General features: G+C 37.4%; 2 protein-coding genes across 4 annotated transcripts in view; one reads left to right on the top strand and one right to left on the bottom strand.

The window, feature by feature from the left end:
• LOC122084102 (non-lysosomal glucosylceramidase-like) overlaps positions 1-16547 on the top strand; it is a 26276-nt gene extending 9729 nt beyond the window's left edge. For 2 of the 3 annotated variants that reach the window (XM_042652164.1, XM_042652165.1), the window contains exons 4-21: positions 2226-2282; positions 2422-2492; positions 6040-6139; positions 7544-7585; positions 9594-9664; positions 9852-9952; positions 10032-10135; positions 10237-10290; positions 10499-10554; positions 10680-10718; positions 10829-10973; positions 12014-12195; positions 12281-12348; positions 12541-12613; positions 12700-12761; positions 12843-13770; positions 14782-15072; positions 16051-16547. In XM_042652164.1, the coding sequence (XP_042508098.1) occupies positions 2226-2282; positions 2422-2492; positions 6040-6139; positions 7544-7585; positions 9594-9664; positions 9852-9952; positions 10032-10135; positions 10237-10290; positions 10499-10554; positions 10680-10718; positions 10829-10973; positions 12014-12195; positions 12281-12348; positions 12541-12613; positions 12700-12761; positions 12843-13770; positions 14782-15072; positions 16051-16327 (2721 nt within the window). In that variant the 3' untranslated portion in view covers positions 16328-16547. The remainder of the gene's footprint in view (positions 1-2225; positions 2283-2421; positions 2493-6039; positions 6140-7543; positions 7586-9593; positions 9665-9851; positions 9953-10031; positions 10136-10236; positions 10291-10498; positions 10555-10679; positions 10719-10828; positions 10974-12013; positions 12196-12280; positions 12349-12540; positions 12614-12699; positions 12762-12842; positions 13771-14781; positions 15073-16050) is intronic. The other variant, XM_042652166.1, reaches the window with a different exon arrangement.
• Positions 16548-19361: 2814 nt separating this feature from the next.
• The window catches only part of LOC122084066, a gene marked incomplete at its 5' end in the record, with an annotated part of 23513 nt that continues 20874 nt past the window's right edge, over positions 19362-22000 (bottom strand). Inside the window, 1 exon segment of the mRNA XM_042652098.1 lies at positions 19362-19812. Coding sequence (XP_042508032.1) covers positions 19735-19812 — 78 coding nt within the window.

Raw genomic sequence — 22000 nt, 5'->3', positions numbered from 1 at the left:
TCCATATCGGATTCATGTAGCCGACCCCATTTAGTTGGGATAAGGTTATGTTTGTTGTTTTTGTAACACGACAAAATAATAAACTAGCTCCCAAAGTAATTACATAAACTCTAACACTCCCCCTCAAGCTGGAGAATAAATTTCTTACATTCCCAGTTCCCAAAGTACCCTTATTGCATACACGACAGAGGCGATTTACCTACTAAGGAGATCATGGAGAAATCTATAGCCTGCAAGAAGGACCTCCATATGGTCTTTATTGACCTAGAAAAATCCTATGACATAGTCCCTAGAGAGTTAATCTGGAATGTATTAGAGAAGAATGGGGTGTCAAGTAGATGTGTGGATATAATTAAAGATATATATAAGGGTGTGGTGACTAGTGTGAGAACCGTGGGAGGTCAAGGTAGGGAATTTCGAATTTCTATTGGGTTGCATCAAGGTTATGCTTTAAGCACTTATCTGTCTACACTTATCATGGATGACTTAACCAAGAACATCCAAGGGGATGTTCTATGATGTATGCTTTTTTCTGCTGATATTGTCCTTGTGGATGAGACAGTAATAGGGATTAATGATAAGTTGGAGTTATGGAGATCTACCCTAGAGTCAAAAGGTCTTAAGATCTTTTTTTTTTTGATGAATAAAAGGTCTTAAGATTAGTAGAACGTAGACGAAGTATATGATGTGTAACTTTAGTTACACAAGGACGAAACGAAGTGGTGAAACTTGAGGAGAGAGAGATACTGCGAAGTGATTGTTTTAAATATTTGGGGTCAATCATAAACAAGGAAGGTGATATGGAAGATGATGTTTCTCATAGAATTAAAGTAGGATGGATGAAGTGGAGAGGGGCATTTGGGGTATTGTGATTGACATATTTCTTAAAAGCTTAAAGGAAAATTCTATAGGACTGTGGTAAGACCGGTATGATGTATGGGATGGAATGTTGGGTAGTCAAGAAGCGTAACATAGATAAGCTGAGCAATAGCAGAGATGAGGATGTTGAGATGGATGTGTGGAAAAACTAGGAGGGATAGAATAAGGAATGACCAGGTTAGAGATGATTTGGGAGTAACCCTGATTTAAGACAAGCTCCAAGAGTTCGTTTAAGGTGGTATGGACATGTCCAACAGTGACCTAGGGATGCCCCAGTGAGGAGGAGTGACCAGATCCAGATGTAAGGAGCAAAAAGAGGTAGGGGTAGGCCTAAAATGACCATAGAAGATGTTGTAAGAAAAGACATGTAAAGGCTAGGTCTTGACTCTAGTATGACCTCAAACTGAGCTGTTTGGATAGCAAAGATCTATGTTACCGACTGATTGTAGGTGGGATGTTCCTGTTGTGCTGTTTTGTCGCTTTCTTTTTCCCTTTTTTTCCTTCCTTATGTTTCATTTTATGCGGATCCATGTAGCCGACCCCATTTAGTTGGGAAAAAGCTATGTTGTTGTTGTTGTTGTTGTTTTTGTTGTTGTTACAAATGTTCCATGTTTTTGGGTATTGAATGGGGGTTCCCATTGTATATTTGGGAACCTGTCCAATAACCTAAATATGGAGGTTAAAGTGAATGCAAAATACACAGATTAGATCAAATTTTATTTTTTAAATCTGAGATGATGACCATGCTGGTGATTTATCCCAGAGATTGGATGGGAGAAAGAGCATGAATAAGTAAAGGATGTCAGTGTCATTGGGAACCCTTAAAGGGAACTCAGTAATTTTCTGGATTGGGATGAAGAGATGCTAAGAGTTTTAGTTTCTAGAAGGAAAAGAAGTGGGCTATTTGTTACCTATTGCTATCTATCTGCTTGTTGGCTTGCTGCTGTATTGTGTTTTCCAAGGTTGTCGATGAGATTTATCAGGGATTTTTCTGGTGTTGCACTACTGTGTCCTGTGTTGATTGGACTTTGCACTTCTTGTTGCTTTCAGTCTTGGCTGTTTGAAAATTGCTCATGTTTCTGGTCATTGAATGGGGTTCCCATGGTATATTTTGGCTTTCGGTTTGGGTTTTCCTAGTTTTTCAGGTTGTTTTGAGTGCCTTTGTTCTTTTTGTGGTGGCCTGGTAGAACAAACATGATTTGTTCTTTTATGGGGATCCTCCATGCCCTTTCTTTTTCACTCTCGTGCTTCCTCCCCCTCTTTCTACTAGATACTTCTAGTTTTGCCTATACCATTTAATAACAAATGAAAAAAAAAAAAAATCTGATTTGGACATCTTTCCAAAGGCTCCAGTAGGTTATCGAATATGGCGACATACAAGAGAAGAAGCCTTGAGAGGACAGGTAATTTTCTTTAATTTCAAATATAGATGAGTTTACTTGATTTCTTGATTTTTGGTTCTTGCAATACATTCTTATTTGATTAAGATTATCATCTTCATAATCTTTTACTGTCAAATATATTTTCTTTCTTCTCATTCAGAAACCAGTCATGGATGTTTTCACTAGGCGCCTGTACACATCTTGCCAAGGCATCCCCCTAGGTGGCATTGGGTAGGTCTTCATTCTTTACCTATCAATAAATCTATATGCATGGTTCTTAGACAGTTAAGACTTATATTTGAGGTAAACTATAGGGGTACTAGGTTTTGAAAACCTCATGTAAATTCAGAATCATAGGAAGTAGAACCAAAACAAGCAACTGAGATTTAATTGAACTGAGAAAAGACAAGTTTGATGTGGCCAGAATAGTACTCAAGGAAATAAACCAAAGAAGAAAGAGTATGCACCAAACTGAAGAACAGAAAATGAAGAACAAAATCTGACATTGGGAAGAAGAAAAAGAAGCTAGAAGGAAAGACATGTTAGGCCTCTCAGCTAAATATGGAGGAAGAATCCCACCAACTCCAGCCTTGGCATCGCACCAAGGTTTCCCTACTGCATTCCACAGTAGAGCAGTTCTGAATCCCTGAGAACCATGCTCTGTCTTCCATCGAACTCACAAACTCAAGGCTAAATTGTTTCTAAAATTGTTGGGGTTGGAGTCTATCCTCTTGTCTTTATTTATAACTTCAAAGCAATCACAGAATAGGAAACCCCCATGTATGGTTGGGAGAATCACTTACAACGTAAGTCTTCTTCAAAATAGAAACTATTCTAGAACTTTAACAGAAGAGAAATTAGGGTTATAAATGTATTACATTTGTCTAGCCTTCATGAAACACTACTAAGATAAGAATACATCTGTCTAGCCAGTTATAATAGTAAACCTAAAAATACTAATCCCATGGCCCCTATTAAACCATTGGACACTTAAAATTGAACATATTGGTCCGTTCTTGGTCCAAACCAATTGACTGCTTTGCTGCTGGCATTCTTATTCTTCTGAACTTGCATCATAAAAGCTAAACAATTTCAGTTGGTCATAATAATTGACAAAATGATGAATACCTGACTTATAGTAGTGTTGCTGCTTCCAGCTTCCCTTGTTCCCAGTCTTCCTCTATTTCCTTCAACTTTCTACCAATTTACCCGTCTTTTCTTCCTGTTCCCACATTTCCTCCCCCTTTTCCTCATTTTCCCCTTTCTTTTCCCCCTATGTTCTATCTGGGTGCCTTGAACAATATGTTGACCAGTCGCCTCGGGGTTCCAAAACCTCCTTGTCCACCTAGGTGATGCCTTAACAACTATGGTGTCTCCTCTATGTTGCACATGCCAACTCAATATATTGCCAATGAAATAAACCATACATCTCCTTCCAAGTACAGACTATACACCTTATATCCCCACAACGTATATGCATCCAGGCAGCTTTGTCTGGATTGGTGACTTGCTGGTGTCGCCTTAATTTTTGCCCCCTCGACTGCCTGGGTTGGCCTAGGTGCCGTGACAACTATGGCATAAATAGTTAAATGCCTTCGGTCATGCCCAACCTGCTGAGAGTATAGTAAAATTGTGCACTTGCCAAGCCTTTGGTTAAGTATCAGCAAAATTGATCAGCAGTCTTGACAAAAGGTGTTCATATCAGTTAAGGTCATTCTATTGCAGAGTGTAGGAAAGCCAATCTCACCATTCGAAAACAGCCTTCTTCGGCTCCGAATCCCATTCCTATGTCAAAGGCCCCTACCCCTAAAACCTCTTGGCAGAAAAAAAAAAAGAGTAGAGAACAAAAAGGTTCAGTTTTTTAAGACTGAACATTATGATGCGGCCTTAGATTAATCTTCAGACCATCCCAACGCTACCAAAGAAAATCCTAATGTGGTGCTAGATAGTGTTAATGCCACAGATCCTAAGCCTAGTTCTACTAAGGCTCCAGCCCCTAATGAATCCACTTTGAAAAATGTTACTGCTCCGCCAGATTCAGTCCCTGATGATAAAGTCACTCATCCTCCTGCTTCTGAGGTTATCCCTTCTCCTTATAATCTCATTGTCACTGCTGTGGGCAAAGAGAATATATTTTCCATAGCATCCACATAAACAGAACTATCAGCATCCGCAGAAGAGGAAACCCAAATCTCCTAGGCAGAACTAGAGCTTTAAGCTAGCTTTGAAACAAGGGCAAGGAAGCTCTCCAACTCAATCTAAAAATGCTCGATAGGGGCATTTTCGCGACATTTAAGGCCAGCAGTCTTCTCTACCTCTAGTCAACCGCCATGGGCTGCCCTTAGGTGAACTCTACTCCTCTCATGAGAAGAGGGCTGAGGCCGAGGTACGTTTCTCTTGTCTGTTGTTAAAAAAACCACAACCCTTAGCCTTGTACCTCTGGGTATATAAAAAAGGATGCCCACCGTACCGTAAAATTGTGCACTTTCCAAGCCTTTGGTTAAATATCAGCAAATTTGATCCACAAGTCTTGACAAAAGGTGTTTCATATCAGTTTTCTGTTCAACATAGCTTTTTTTCAAGTGTCAATCCACCTCAATATGCTAAGTTTGAAAATGATGCCTTGTCACGATAAAGGATCACTGACATCTTTAAGTTGCTCATCATTTTCTGGGAGAACAACAGTTCACACACACTCCATGGACCATAGACTACAAAGGTACAAATCTAGAGGTAGAGTGTTTGTCTGTAAATGACCTTAACCCACCAGCGTCAGAGTTAGCTTCTACTCTCAGCTTACCACATCATCCAAAGAATAAACCCTTTCCTAGGGAGAATTTTCGATACCTGAGAATTTATTTAGTATTTAGGTGACTGCTTTCAGGAGCATGCATGCATATGCTATTATGTCATGGTTTAAAAATTTGGAGAAATATTTCAGTTTTGATGGGCTAAAAAAAAAAAAAAATGGAAATCCGATATATAATGGTGTCGAAATGAGCAAAATGAAATGCGAAATGTTGAAATTGTGGTCGAAATAATAGAAATGTCACCTTCCCTCTATAAAAAACCAAGATTAGGTAAATAGGTCAAAATTGCTAGAATGCTTCAAATTTCTTCAACTTACAGATTATTGAGGATCCAAACTTCCAAACTCATTCAAACTCCCACAGAAAGATTGCAAAGAGATATTTGGGTTGAAACTTCATGAAAGAGATATGTTCCTCAATCGTTTTATCGTAGTTCAATTTTTTTGCTAAATTATATAAGGGAAAGGATATAGTATGCTGCTATGCTATACACTAGCAACCTAGGGTCCGAAGGCAAATTACCAATTTTGGTTTTTATTATTCTTTTAATAATCTATTTAATTCAAACACATGTAATCATGCTTAAATAGACACTCCTTGAAGTTTCAGGGAAATTTTCTACTTTTTGGTTCTGAAATGACCATTTCTCTCTTTCAACCGAAATGAACCAAATTTAGGACCTTAATTATAATAATGGGAAGATAAATAAGCATGCACACCATTCTCTGCTTAATCCCAGAACGTATAGTGTAATGTTACTTTGAGAAACGTTTGGTTTTTGTGTTGCAAGTGGCTCCTGCACCTTTTCTTTTGTCATTGTTTGCTTGCTTTTATTCCCTGTATCCTTATGCCTCTTTTCTAATAAAACCTTTACTGCTTCTTGAAAAAGAACAAAAAGGGTTGTCAAATATTTGATGCCAATAATATCATGTTGATATTTCCCTTTGTTTCAATACTTCAACCTTCAGTGCAGGAAGTATTGGAAGAAGCTATAGAGGAGAGTTTCAACGCTGGCAGCTATTCCCCACTATATGTGAAAATAAACCAGTTTTGGCAAATCAATTTTCTGTAAGTTTGATTCTTATGATTTGAAGAACACAGTTATAAAAATCTCTATCTAGATAACTGCTTGATTTGCCTGCTGGAGAACACCAAATTGAATTTATGCTATCTGCTGACAATTCAAATTATAAGTTGATTAATATCACATCTATTTTCAATATAAAAAAAATATATATATATATATATATATATATTTCATGTTTTACACTTTTAAAATCCATCCGTAATCATCGGTTCTATATTGTACGGCAATAGGCTTGTTGAATAGTTATCTATTCAGTCTTATTTTTTTTACCATTAGTGTAGAAATAACTCTTTTTCTATTCTTTTCAGTTATCTTGAATTATCTAGTTTGTCTGTTGTCGATGGATCATCTTTAAGTTTTGATTTCATTGAAAGTTATTTTTCAGTTTGAGATCTTTAAACACATATTTGCGTATACTTCTTTGTTATATTAAACAAAATTATTTATCTTTTTTATTAACAAAAATAAAGTAAGGAATAGCCATACTAGAGCTGATGTGGGAGTTTCCCCAGTTCATTATAAGTTCCAAGAAAGTTGTTTGAGATGGTATGGCTATGTTCAATGGAGGCCAGAGGATGCATCAGTAAGGAGGAGAGATCCGATTAAGATTGAAGGATCTAAAAGAGCTAGGGGCATGCCTAAATGACCATAGGAGAAATAGTGAGGAAAGATATGCATAGTTTAGATCTTGTCTCATGTATGACTTCAAAGAGAACTGATTGACGGGCAAGAATCCTTGTAGCCAACCCCACTTAGGTGAGATTTTTCCTATTTGTTGTGTTGTGTTGTGTTCCTTTCCTTATAGTTTTACTTTCCTTTTGCTGTCTCTGATCGAATCCATGTAATCCAACCCCATTTAATTGGGATGAGGCTGAGTTTTTGTTGTTGTATTAACAAAAATAGAATAAAAAACCATGGTCATAACTGACCTTTTTATATTTATGGATGATGTATCGCCTTTAATCAGTAATTTAAATTCAAATTAACTCTTAGATGAAATTGTTTAAAGAAGAACATGAGACCATTCATCATCTCCACCATTGCCGTCACCATCATAAGTTGGCTTATCTCCATCATCCGCCTCCATGACCAACTAGTTTCCCTCTCACTGTCCCTGGTTTCTTCTGCAGTTCAAACTTTGAAGGAGAATGTCCCAACTCCCAATACTTGAAACAGTTATCTTTTATAGATACTTCCTTCACCTCTATTATTGGTTCAGAGGCTTTAGGTTGTGATGAAGCTGAGTTTAAGTGTTTTGTTGGTTTTCTGTGGAGGTTCCCTTGGCATTCTGCTCGAACTTGAACCTGTTAAATTCTCCTCTAAAATTCATACTATTAGCCTTACCACCAGTCACCACTTCTTTTTTGTTGTGTATCCATTGCTAGAGCATTGTTGGACCTCGCACATGCAGGAGCCTTGTGCATCAGGTACGCCCTTTTTATTCATTGCTAGAGCATTCTGGTATGCATTGTGAATGGATTGTCACAGACCACTCAATTACCTTTCGATTTGCTGCTCTTTACACTATCACATCACTATGGAAGTTGATGAAATTCTTGGGTGTACTCGTTAATCGAGTGATTTCCTTTTTGGAAATTATGCAGATATGAACATGGTTGATAGGAAGACATTCCTGTTCAACTTCTCCTAGTTGATCACTTTCCCTTTTTTACAACAACAACAACATATCTGCATAAAGAGACAACATAAGTAAGGTGAGTTGAGGTACAAAATAGGTAAACGTAGAAGTCAAAGCATCATAGGAACATCCCCTATTGGGGGTCGGCAACTCAGGTCCTTGTCCTTCATAGAACTCTTTCCGTGGTCATACTACAATCTAGCACTACCCATATGCATATCTTTTCTTACTACTTCATCAATAGTCATTTTGGGCTTGCCCCTAACTCTTTTGGCTCTATCCAATTGAATCTGGTCACTCTTCCTCACTGGGGCATCCATAGCTCTCCGTTGGACATGACCATACCAACGGTTTTACACTTTCCCTCTTTTCTGCCATGTTTTATTTAGCTGTTCCTACCAGGCCGAAGCACCTCCTTGTAGTTTTGCAGCCATGACCTTCCCTTTTGTTCTCTGGGATGTCCTTCAGGCTTCAAGTATAAAACCCTCTCAACTGCAGCCATCCAGTAAATTTTTAGCATCGAATCCACCATTTAATTCTAGCATTTCATTTGTTAAGCATCCGCTGCACTTGCCTTATCAGTTTTCAGAACTTTCATCTCTTCCCTGTGATCTGTCATCATCCTGCTGGATTTAATGGGCACTGTAACAGCCATGGCCTCTCCGGTAGGCCATGTTGATAGCCTTGCATGAAATCTCTAAGCTCTATACCAATGATGCAGTGCAGTGGCAGTAGAAGAGAAGTAACAAGGAAAACTTGAGAAACTACTGATCTGAGATTTTCAAGCAAGAAATAGTAATGATACAAACAGGAGCATGTAATACATATAAGAGAATGGATAAGAGCCAAGCTCAATCAAATCCCACTAGCACTCAAATCGAAACCTTATGAAAGGGGAAAAGATAAAGAGAGACACTTCTCAGTCTTTGGACTTCAAAATTAGAATCACATACAACCAAAAAGCTTCCTAAATCTTCATTGCCTTGGCTTTTATAAATGTGTCTAAAATCTCAGTCATTAACCAATGAACAGTGGAGATTAAAAGAATTTTAAAAAACCCTGCTTCTAATTGGGCCTACATAAAGAAATAAAAATGTAGTAGCAGTCACAGAATAAAAATAAATGACCCTAAAATCTAAACTCCCAATTCTCAGCCCAATTAATAATGACTCATTGATTAAAAGCTAAATAAATAAATGATACCTATTTATGCACTGTATCGAATAGGTATTAATTTGGTCATTTGGCCCTGCTGTCACTTTTTTGTTGAAATAATCTTCTGAAATTTGATTTACATCACCAGTACATCAAAACATTCGAAAAATTGAAATTTTGTTGAAATCTTAAACTGTGTTTTATCTAGATTTTCTATTATAAATATTTTTCTCTTTTTGTTGAAGACCAGTCAAAGTTTTTACTTCTAAAATTTAATTTTGAGAAGAAATATGAGCTAAATGAAATATTTTCACTCATGATGTTGTCTTTCAGTATTTTATTTAATTATATTGTTAAATAAGTTCTGCTGGCTATGGTATTTTGGAATTTCATGCTAAACATGTTAGATATTTACTTCTTAAATATAATAAATTTTTGAAATAAGTTCTTTATGTTATATAGTGTTTCAGAATTTCATGCTAAACATGTTTGAGCACAGAGTAACACTTTTTGTTGTAGTATTAACAAGTGGTTCTAGCTTGCTGTTAGAATTGGAAAAATGCCTGGTCATTAATATCTATAACATTTGAATTGGATATTATATTAAAAATTTCTCAGTTTGCATGATATCACTTTTGTAGGTTTTTGTTTCACGCCCAAATGGGAAAAAATTTTCTTCGGTATTGTGTCCCGGGAGGTCAGAATTGCTCAAGTAAGCCAATTGTTTAATTGTCCATAATTCGGGAATTAGGCACCATTTTTTTATTTAAACTAATATCATGGTTTACATATCCATGAAAGTTCTTTTACCCAAGATAAAATAGTTGTTATGTATATCATGTATTGGATTTTGATTGAAAAAGTCCAGAGTAAGTCTTACAGAGGAAATTTATTTGCAGAGAGAGTACCCTTTCTGGGATAGGATCTTGGGATTGGAACCTGATTGGGCATAGTTCTACATATCATGCTTTGTATCCCAGGGCATGGACTGTATACGAAGGTCATATCGACAGTCATGTGTTTGGATTATTTACATTTAGATAATTTTTCTTGTACTGGAACTGTTTTTCCTATTGCAGGTGAGCCTGACCCAGAACTGAGAATAGTTTGCCGTCAGATTTCACCATTTATTCCCCACAATTATAAGGAGAGCAGTTTCCCTGTGGCAGTATTTACATTCACGGTTAGTAAGGACATATAAGGAACTATTTTTATTGGAATTTTGACCCACCTTAAAAATAAATTCTTATTTTAAATTGGTTCTTTGATTATTTTTTCTTTTAGTTATTCAATTCCGGGGACACCAATGCAGATATCACCTTGCTTTTCACATGGGCTGTAAGTTAATATTTGCAAATTGCCTTTTCCATTTTTAATTTTTAGGTGTAAGTTTGTTTGTCTTTCATTTGTACTATTGACATTTGACGGTGCATCGTTTTAATCCTATGGGAACTAACCATTTTATTTGCTCTTCAATGTGGTCCTGAAACTTATTACAGAAGCTATCGCGACTTACTATCTTCTGTTTTTGTTGGCAATCGTTCAGAATTCTGTGGGTGGGGAATCCGAATTTTCTGGAAATCACTCCAACTCTAAGATGAAGTAGGATCATTGATTTTTTTTGTAATTTTATTTTCTCTTTTAATACATGGAACAATATTTTATTATGATGCGTGGATGGTTTAATAAATTCCATATTTGACATAGAAGTTCATGACTTTTCCTAGGGTGAAGGATGGTGTGCATGGAGTAGTTCTACATCACAGGCAAGTCTATTTCATTGATGGGGAGAAAATCCCTTCCACTTCATGGTGTACTCATTCTATCTGTTAAAGCTTCCTTTCCTATTTCTAACACAGTTCATAAACACATCCAGGACTGCAAATGGACAACCACCAGTAACATTTGCCATTGCAGCACAAGAGAAAGCTGATGTTCGGGTCTCTGCATGTCCTTGCTTCATTATATCTGGAAATTCACTGGGAATAACAGCAAAAGACATGTGGCAAGAAATTAAAAAGGTGGGATGGTGACAATGGTCTACTCTTTTTTTTTTTTTTTTGCCATAAATACTCTCTGTTGTCTCTGTTGCTTTTCTTTCCTGGCTCACTTATTCCTTTCCACATTGTGACATTTAGAACTTAAGTCCATCCATGGTCCAGACATTATTCTAGATCTAGAATGAGGCTTTCTGTTTATTTTGACCTTGACAAATTACTCCTTAAACATTTAAATAGATGCATGTTATGTAAGTATATCTGGCATTATCTGGTTAGTCATTTCATGGTTAAAATGGATTTATTTATTCTTATTTTAAGATCTACTGATATAAACATTCCCCAAATCATAGAAAACATGGAGGAAAAAAAAGAGATAAATTTAAATATCTCACTGAGAGAATTAAATTTTTTGTTTGTCTATATTGTCTGGAATACCCTGTGGGAGGGGCAAGTGCCTCATGATCTGGGTTTTGCTCTTCTTTTTTTTTAATATATCTTTTATACCTTGGTCTGGGAAATATTTGGTCATTATTACTGATACTACTGGTATGTTGGTTCAAGTTTGAATATGTTCCATGTACAAATTTTTGTCACAGTTCGATTCTGCTAAAATTGGCAGATTACTAGAATTCAAGTAAACTGATGATATCCTGAATCATTAGGTCTTTCCCTTCATTTTTCTCAATAGTGGTTGATTCCCAACCTTGCTTGCGAAAATACCAACTTCGGAAGTTCTCTATGTACTATATTATTTTGACGGTTGTAACTATCATACATTAAGTTGAAGTCTGATAAAAACTCAATGTTTCAATTCTTAGCTATTTCTCCAGAATCTATTTCATCTGCAGTTATTTTAACAAGATCAAGGATGGCCAAATTCTAGGTTGTTGTGCATCTCTATTCTGCCGCAATTCTTAAACTCTTTTTCTATGGAAAAGGGCCATATGTTCCATTCAGAATGAATGATGTCAGGTCACCATTGCACACATGCACTTACATTCATCATGTTCATTTTATCTCATTATCATCTGCTGTACTGATTTTTTATTTTATTCTAACAGCATGGTTCCTTTGACCACCTTGATTCTGATGAAAAACCAGTGCCTACAGAACCTGGATCATCTATCGGTGCAGGGGTAGCAGCTTCTCTGACTATTGCATCTCAAAGTGTTGGCACTGTTACATTCTCATTGGCATGGGACTGCCCCGTCGTTAAATTTTCTAGTGGAAAGACTTATCACAGGTGGGGTGGGGGAGGGGACCTTGGGTTGGGATAAGCAATTGCTTAAGAAACCGTCATGCATATTTGTGACAAACTTTACTTGCAGGCGCTACACAAAATTTTATGGCACAAATGGGGATACAGCATCAGAAATTGCACATGATGCTATTCATGGTATATTTCCAATCCTTGTTTACTAGATATTAAAGACAGAATGATTATAGAAAATGATGCTTTGATGTTCAATCTAGTCTTCGAACTTGTTTGCATGTTAATAAGTGAACTGTTTACTTAGGCTTCACTTTGGTAAATATGAATTATCTAGCCTTGAGCTCCAAATTTTCATTCCATTTACTTTTAAAATAGAGCATTGCCATTGGGAGTCGCAGATAGAAAAATGGCAGAAACCTATTCTCGAAGACAGAAGATTTCCTGAATGGTGAGCTTGAAAGAACCCCATACTTAATATGATTTCGACTGTTCCTCTTATTGGAAGATTTTGAATTTTCTGAAGGTTGTGTGCAGGTACCCTATCACTCTCTTCAATGAGCTCTACTACCTTAATGCAGGGGGAACAATTTGGACAGGTAATTAGGGTGCCAGTAATCTAAATTTAAAGCAGTCCTGTTCACCTATTTAATCTAAGTTGCAATATTTCCCTTTCGCAGATGGATTACCTCCAATGCAAAGTTTAGTAACCATTGGAGACACAAAGTTTTCCCTTGACAAATCTAGATCAGAATTCACTAACACAATTGGTACTAACCATCAAAATGATACTGGCATGGATATTCTCGAAAGGATGGCATCAATACTCGGGCAAATACACAGTCCAATTGTAACAAATTCTTCTTTTGGAACATATTTGCTTCAAAAGGGTGAAGAAAATATTGGTCAATTACTCTATCTCGAAGGGATTGAGTATCAGATGTGGAACACATATGATGTACATTTCTACTCGTCTTTTGCGTTAATTATGCTATTTCCAAAACTTGAACTCAGCCTCCAGAGAGATTTTGCAGCAGGAGTAATGATACATGATCCCAGTGAGATGAAATTATTATATGATGGTACTTTGGTCCGAAGAAAGGTCCTTGGTGCTGTTCCCCATGATCTTGGAAAGAATGACCCATGGTTTGAAGTAAATGCTTATAACCTTCACAACACAGATAGATGGAAAGACTTGAATCCTAAATTTGCTCTCCAAGTTTATAGGGATGTGGTTGCTACGGGTGACAAGTCATTTGCAAAAGCTGTTTGGCCCTCAGTCTATGTGGCAATGGCTTATATGGACCAGTTTGATAAGGATGGGGATGGGATGATTGAGAATGAAGGCTTTCCTGACCAGACTTATGATGCATGGTCAGTTAGTGGTGTGAGTGCATATACTGGTGGACTTTGGGTGGCAGCCTTGCAGGCTACTTCAGCCTTGGCACATGAAGTTGGTGACACTGCTTCTCAAGATTATTTCTGGCATAAGTTCAAGAGAGCTAAGGCTGTGTATGAGAAATTATGGAATGGTTCTTACTTTAATTATGATGATAGTTCTGGTAGTTCAAGTGCATCTATTCAGGCTGATCAGTTGGCTGGGCAATGGTACGTTGTCATTGAAGTCATTTTTCCTTTTAACCTGCACTAGAAAGAATGGGCTAGTTGATGGAAGGAAAACTTATTATTATATCGACCATGATTAATTTTTGCAAAAGTTACCTAATTAAGCAAAATGTTTCCATGACTTTCTGAAATAGGCAACCCTATTTGACTACTTACCAAACTATGCACTTTGGATAGCCTAATTACAAAAATACTAGGTGGGCCCCTATGGTCTTTTTTTTCTAATTACCTTTCATCCTCATCTTGCTTTCTTTTACGGAGGGAACCCAATACAACCCTAAAAAAGGGAGTCTAAATACAAAAACCATCGTTCAAGCCTCACATTGCGTACTTTTGGAATTACATGCTTCAAAGTGCATAGTTGTTGTAATTGTCAAATCGGTTTCCATTTTGGTAATTTTGGGAGCTTGCTTAATCACTTAAACCCTTAATTTTTGAAATTATATTTTGTAAAATGATGGGCAATTCCTTAGATTTAAATGAGTTTATAAGATTCTAATCAAGATTACAAGGGGGAGATGCATACTAGTTGGGTCACATTTTATTCATTAGGTTACATCTCCAACTTCCGGCACACAAAGAGAGATGATGTGGCCCATCAGGTATACTCTCCTTTGTGTAATTAAACCTGCCACTTGAAATTCTTGGGTGGGACTTTATTTTTCCACGTGGCATACTTTTTTGCCAAAAATAGATCCTACAAATAAGAGGTTAAGATTCCAACATGTGGATCCCTTGTATATGCACAATACTGAAATTTTCCTTTGTTTTGAGGAGTCACCTAGATGTCTTTCCTAGTTGAACTCTCCTATTTACAGTACTGGTTCCAGAAAAACCATGAAGAAAAATTGAAATTCAATTTTCACTGTAATTATCCTTTCGCGAAAAGTTCTTGAAGAATGACAATGATGATTCTTTGCAAATTGTGTATGTCTGTGTGTGATTGTTTTCCCCATTATATGCTTGTGAGCTTATTGATGAACCCTTTTGTAGGTATGCTCGGGCATGTGGTCTTTCAACAATTGTTGATCATGACAAAGCAAAAAGTGCACTTGAGAAGGTTTACCATTTCAATGTCTTAAAGGTGAAGGGTGGGAAGCGAGGGGCAGTGAACGGGATGCGACCAGATGGAACAGTTGATATGTCAGCGATGCAGTCAAGAGAAATATGGTCTGGTGTCACATATTCTGTTGCTGCAGCTATGATTCATGAAGGCATGGTTGAAATGGCATTTAATACTGCATTTGGAGTCCATGAAGCTGCCTGGTCCCAAGAAGGGCTTGGGTGAGTTAACTTTTTATTTCTTCTTTTCTTGCATACTTCTTGTTTAGGAAACTGGACCAGCTACTGTGTTCATGACTTGCATTGATGTCAAACTTAAACAAAGGCCTGACAATGTCTTCGTAATTGGTTGGCAAATAGACAACCATGAATTTCGCTACCACAAGACCTTATCTTGTAGCAGATGTTCATCTATTTCATGGTTAATGATTATGTATGTTGCTTTTTTGGTTCTAATCCTATGTGGTATGTTTGTTATTTTCATAAACCACCTGCTGTATCTTCCTGGCCAAAGTGTCTTTTAATGAAAGGTTTTCATTGCAATACCTTCATGCTGAAAAATGGGTAATTAAATATATAATGTCCATGTGACTGTAGGTCATTTGTTATTTCTTTGTGGCCTCCAAACACAAATGCTTAAGCTGTTAATATTGTCACTTTTCTGACTTTTCCAGTTTCAAAGTTCAGACTTGCAGACAAAACATGATTTACAGCCCCATATTGTGGTCAAAATTCCACTTTACAATTGGAATTTATTAGATGTGATTCCGTGGGTGCTTTTGACATACCTTTTCTCTCTCTTTGTTTAGTTTCTCTTATCACTTCATGTTAAATGGTGGCAGTTTCCTGTCTGGCATTTGAACACACTATAGTTATGGAAGTGTATGCTAATGGAAAGAAATATCCTGCAACAAAGTTCAGTCTGATAAGATCATATCTGCACCAGCTGTAGATCCTTTATTGGAACATTGCCTATATATTTTTACGAACGGAATATTTGTGATCATTAGATCGAATTATTTTTTTCATTATTCATCGATTTTTTGATACTTATTGAAATTCTAAGTGCACCCATTTGTCATCTATACAAATGATCATTAACTTAGCGATAATGTAATAATAATGTGTATGTTATTATTGATGTCCGTGCTTCCCCCCCCCCCCCTAGTTAACTAGTTTAATTGTTTGGTCCAATCACAGATATTCTTTTCAAACCCCGGAAGGATGGAACACCAATGATCAGTATCGATCTATGTGCTACATGCGCCCATTGGCCATATGGGCAATGCAATGGGCCTTGTCACCGCCGAAGCTCTACAAGGAAGAGAAAAAAACAGAATTGGAGGAACTTCCTTCGTTTATGTACAACGCTGGATTCTCAAAAGTTGCAGGCCTTCTCAAGTTGCCAGAACAAGAAACTTCAAAAAGCCTACTCCGGGTTCTTTTCGATTACACTTGCAGGAGGATGTGGATGTAAAACTTGGAAGTTTCTTGAGTAATTCCCAGTTACATCTATTTCTTTAGGTGATAGTCTATTGTTGTAGAAGGAAAATATTTATGACTGCATTACAGAAGACAATTTGATATGAAAATTTGTAGAGGTTTTTTTTCACTCTCCTGCTTTGAGAACCTCTTGGGTTTCAACTATACTAATGTACTCCCTCAGTATTAGAAAAGGAGGGAGTTTTCTGGGCTGCGTCTTACTCCATTGTAGATCTAGCTTTGCTAGATTATATCAAGTAAAAAGTGCAATTTCAGAGAAAAGAAAGAACTATTAGAACAGGAGGGAGGTCTATTCTGAACTGTGAATGATGCTCATTTCGTTTCAGGTCCCTTTTGGTATCACAGCAAAATCCCGAAGTTCCTGTTTTCCAACTCCACGGTTTAAAATTTTGGGTTGAATAATTCAACTTGGTATTAGAGCAATAAAGTTATGACCATTTATAACTTGATAATACGTTTGTGTACAGCTACCTAAATAGGGGTTACATGTGCCACGTGTACTGCCACTCACAAGATGGGCAACACTTGGAGGGGGAGTTTTCAGATCAGTCCCACATTGACGAATTATAGGAACTATGACGACTGTTAGCAACTTAATGTTTTGTGTGGATACTTAAACAAATGTTTGTGTACCAAGGCTGTGCTGCACTAGCCAGTTAGAAGGATTTGAACTATTACTGAACTGGCCTTCAAGACGAAAGGAACAAAAGCACGCAACATGAGTATGCTTCTAGCGAGAATGGCCCTCCCTACTACAGACTATGCTCAGAAAGTTGGTGACAAGGAAGAAGAGAAGAGAAGAATTTGAAAGAAGAAAAAGCACTTGAAAGTACTTTCAGCTTCTTCAACTACTCTTTCCCGACAACTAGAAGTGCAGATGTATTCTCTGATCCACCAGCTTAGTTTTAGATAAAACTCCTTCTGTTTTAGTCTCACACGCAGAAAGGTTTAGGGTGGGAAGACGTTCCACCAGAACCCTTTAGAGGAAATGATTAAAATCGCCTTGACCGTGGTGGATTAAAATGACTTGACGAATGCCAAAAAGAAATATCTGCACCATAGGCATCAATTTGTGTCGCTTAAATCTTAAAATAGCAATTTAAAAGATTGATGGATCCAGTTTTCCTTAGGTCACGTTGAATGGTTTTTACCATCAACCATGGCCCATCGCATCTATGCACAATGAGGAGGGGAGGTGGGGAGTGTTGAGGTCACATCTAGATCATTCCATCATTCAACCACCAATGAAGAAAAAGTTTTATCCAATATTTATTGTTAGGTATGATTGTTGAATATGTATGTCCCCACTCACATCACAATATGTTTCACAGGTGCTACCATGGGCTCCATTCCAATCCCACTCTTGGATAAGCTTAATGTGTAGTAAAATTCAAACACATGGTAAGACAATTTATAGTGATTTGGTCCTCTTGACCTACATCCACTCCCAAGGGCTCCTCACCTTTGGTATTTCACTATTGCGATTGGTCTTTCAATCAAACAATTACATGTTGTCTTCTGGGCTCATAATCAACTTAGTAGTTTTCACAGTTTACCATCAAACCATTGTTTTACGGGATCATAATAAACCCAATTGTTTCCTAGGATCAGAATCAAACCTAGGTGTTTCTAAGGCTTACAGCTACTCTTGCAAATCACTTACGAGCTTTTAAAAGTTTTAGCAAACTCAATTAGGGCACCCTTTAATAAATAGATGTACAACTCAAAGCATTTTCTCCCACTTAACTAGGGAAGATGTACAAATCAAAGCACAAAGCCTTTCAATAGGAAGGAAGAAAAAAAAGTTATAAAGAACTTGTCTGACCACTGCTAACAAGGGAGGGAGATGGACTTTGGAATTAAGATAACAATGAAAGGGATCTGAGTCCAATCTGGCTCTCCGCATGGAAGTGAAAGGAATCTGATGCCTTTGGTCGGTGAATTTTCGAGGAACAGCATTCCTATTATTCATCAACTCCCTTTGGAATCTGTAGCAACAGCAACGGGTAAATCAGAGCAAGTAGCATTACATATCAACAGTAGCGCCACCGCCTGTGCTTCTCAGCATTGAATACTGTGGGCATGGATGTGAGCTTCTTGTTGGTCTAAGCTCTGCATTGCTCTCTCTTGGTAACCAGAAAGGTGACCCCCATAAAGGTTTCTCCCCTTGATTAATCAAATTTCACCTCCATTTCGTCCCCTTTCAGCCACTGTTCTTGTCTAAAAATATTAGAAGCTCCAATTTGATGAACTTTCTTCTCTTGAATTCAATTTTTACTGTGATAACTTGCCCACAAGCCATGGAGATCATCAGCTTCACCATCCATGATCCATTGAATTTCCGATCAAATTTCGCACCTGTGCTTCGCAACTCATCTTTCTGGACTACTTACATTCAAGTGGTTTTCTCGTCCTCTTTTCTTGTTTTGAAACTTTCTTTTTGGTGTTCTATTCTAATTCTTTCTTAATCTACATTATTTGCATTCTTAGCATCAGGAGCTTCAGTTTTGCTTACTAGGATTTTCCAGGGTTGCAAAGAGGCTACCAATCCTCGAAACACCACTGATCGATGCGTGACTTCCAACAGCAACCTCCCTCCACGAGTCACAGAATGAATGTGATCAGAGGGGAGGATGGCGAAACGCAAGTAGGTGAGGGGCACTGCTTAGAGTATTGCAATACACATTTATTTTAGGTAAATTGGTTAAACAGAGGTAATGTTGTAAACAGAAATCCTTGTGGACAAAATAGTGGAACTATCTCAGAGTAGAAAAGATGGTCAAGTGGAGAACTGAAACTAAGACCATTTGAATCTCTTGGAAAGAGAACCAGCAGCAAATTTTGAATCAGATCTCCCGCCCTGTTTCGTGCATGATGCTGAAATCTGAATCATGCTCAACTAACCAATAAAATAAGCAACACTATATAAAAACCGGATTTAGGCAATCAAGTAGCAGTATTTCTACTATCAAATAAAACTATATCAGGGTTCTTGAAGCAACAATAAATAGTTTAAATCCCAACATCACTGGCCAAACTTGATTTGGGGGTGTGGAATTCATTTGGTCATCAGCAAAATAGGAACCACAATTTTGGTGCCTTCAGCACAAGTCTGCTCAATCAAGGTCAACATACATCCCAAAACACCATTTGGGCTCCCTAATTTTTCTGCATTTCCAAACATATTGTTTGTACAAAACTGAATCTAGTAGTCCAGGTAGTAAATAAGGTAGGAGAAATGGGGACAGAGATCTCAAACATAGTAAAGTATGAATATAAAATCAATTTCAGACAATAATAGCCTTTGAGGCAGAAGATTGGACAGAAATGAAATGCTTATCCAGCCACCATTTTCCTGATCAAGTGAAGGCAGTAGGGATTTCATTTACATTTATGCACACGCTCAGTCTGGGAACCAGCAACAAGCCCTTGTGTGTACACTGTGTTTTTGAACATCATCTGCAAGGAAGGTCCATCCATCACCACAAAATATATAATAGAAAAAAGAAAATTTCAAAACTACAACTTAAAAAATAAATAAATAAATAAATTTTAAAACTACAACTTAAAAAAATAAATAAATAAATAAAATAGTTTATCAGGGGAAAAAACAGGGGTGCAAATCAACTTGCAAATACAACAGATCATGGAAACGATCCCTGTAATAACAAGCACCAGGGGCTAGCAGTCAATAGGCCAATAGAACAGTTAAAACTGGCATTATAATACACATTCCATCTGATTTTTTAACATTTAAATACCATGTTTTGAAGATTTGCAGCTTGCTGTTGTAGATGATGAGATAAGGGTATCGGATTGAGAGACCATCTACACAAAAGGATGCAAAGACAGCTGTTTGGGCTTCAGAAAGTGACAAGTTGCAAGGGCCAGATGGTTTTGACTCGGTTCTTAACTACCAATGTTGGAATATAATAAAGGGACATTTGATTAAAGGGCGGTGGCAATGAGGTAGGGCAGAATAGAAGCTCCACGAATCATGGGACTTAAAAATTTTACACCGACATGGTGGAGTCCTAAAGGTTAAGATGGGTGTGGCAGGTTTCCATATAATTTTTAAAACCCTAACCCAACCCATGTCCTATTTCAATCATACCATCTGATGGGGTAGCCTTAGGTAAGAGATGGAAAATCGAATAAAGAGGGGGGAGGGGATCACACACAACGCACAAATTCACTAATTCTAAAATAAAATTCACTCTACCTCAAACATTGAGTTTATGCAAGTATATAAAGGGAAAATAATAAGACTACTCCTACTTAGACTCTTAACACTGAAACAAAATCCTATTTCTCTATTTCCTGCGTATCCTACTCAAAGACATATGAGAAATAAAAGACATAATATAAAACTAACTACTACCAGCCCTTGTTGGACCAAAAACCTGGGCTGGACCGGTTCTTCTTGGCCCTTGGCTTCCACAGCCAGTCATGCTAGTCCAACCAAGTGCAACTGTATCTGCATCACCATCCCTACCCCATTAAAGGTGGGGTGTGGTATGGGTCTCCCATTCAATACATCTCTAGATGAAAGTTTTCAAAAAACTATGACATCAAATGGTGAACAGTAGAAAGTCAGCCCTTGCAAGTTGTATTTCTATACACTAATATCCCTGCAAAAGTTTCTCTAGGCAACCCATGTAGAAAGGAATATCTAGGTGAATGGTCTATTTAGGCCGGCAGGAAGGATGAGGTGGACAATTTGATGGACAGATATGGTACCCCTTGGATTGTTTACACGTCAATTTCATGGCCCATATCAACTGAATGGCTTACATCCCTAGGATTGCCATTAATATGGACGGCAACAAAGGCAGCATTCTCACTGTTGATAATCTGATCTCAAGAGGGTTCATCCCAAGGGAGTTCTGCCTTCCTAATGTCTGTTTTCTTGTTTCAGAGATGAGGTATCAATTTTCACAACTTCATTTTCCATTCTCTCGAGTGTACCCTATTGGATGAGATTGGTGTTAACTATAGTGATGACACAAACCCTCCCTACAGTGTTATGAGGCTTGTAAGGGCATTTATTAAGCAATAGGGAATTTTCTACCAGCAGCTGTGACTTGAGCATATGTTTGGAAATAAATAGTAGGTCCTTGGACAACCAACTCAGCCTGCCTATAGGGTAGCTGGAAAGCTTAGAAGATAATGATGACGTGGACTCTGTTTATAAAGCTTTTAGGGGCATATCAGTCAGGGAGATGAGAAAGGGACATGAAGATGTTTTTCGCTTAATTCCAGGTCCTGATTTTGTATAGCTTTTCAAGGGCCTTGCATAATATAGCAGGCCTTTCTTATCGAATCAATAAAATCACCAATAACTTACCCCACCCCAAAAGAATAAATTTCAGATATCTAATTTTCTAAATAAATTTCCACTAGGATTCTCCGTAACAGATTTTACATAACTAGAACCAAAAAGAAGAAATCAATAAGGAAACGAATAAAAATAACATAAGATATAACAAGAGCTTTTAACAAATTCAATACTCAAAAATGTATGTTTCAGTTATCTCTTTCTTTCTTCTCCTTTTTTTTTTTTTTTTTTTCCTTTTGAATCTTTTAGAGAGAAAAAATATACCGGTATCCTATTCATACATGTGACAACTCGTTCAATAGATGCCTC

The sequence above is a fragment of the Macadamia integrifolia genome, chromosome 7, assembly GCF_013358625.1.
Source record: "Macadamia integrifolia cultivar HAES 741 chromosome 7, SCU_Mint_v3, whole genome shotgun sequence".
Taxonomy (NCBI): Eukaryota; Viridiplantae; Streptophyta; class Magnoliopsida; order Proteales; family Proteaceae; genus Macadamia; species Macadamia integrifolia.
This window is presented reverse-complemented; position numbering and strand designations above follow the sequence as displayed.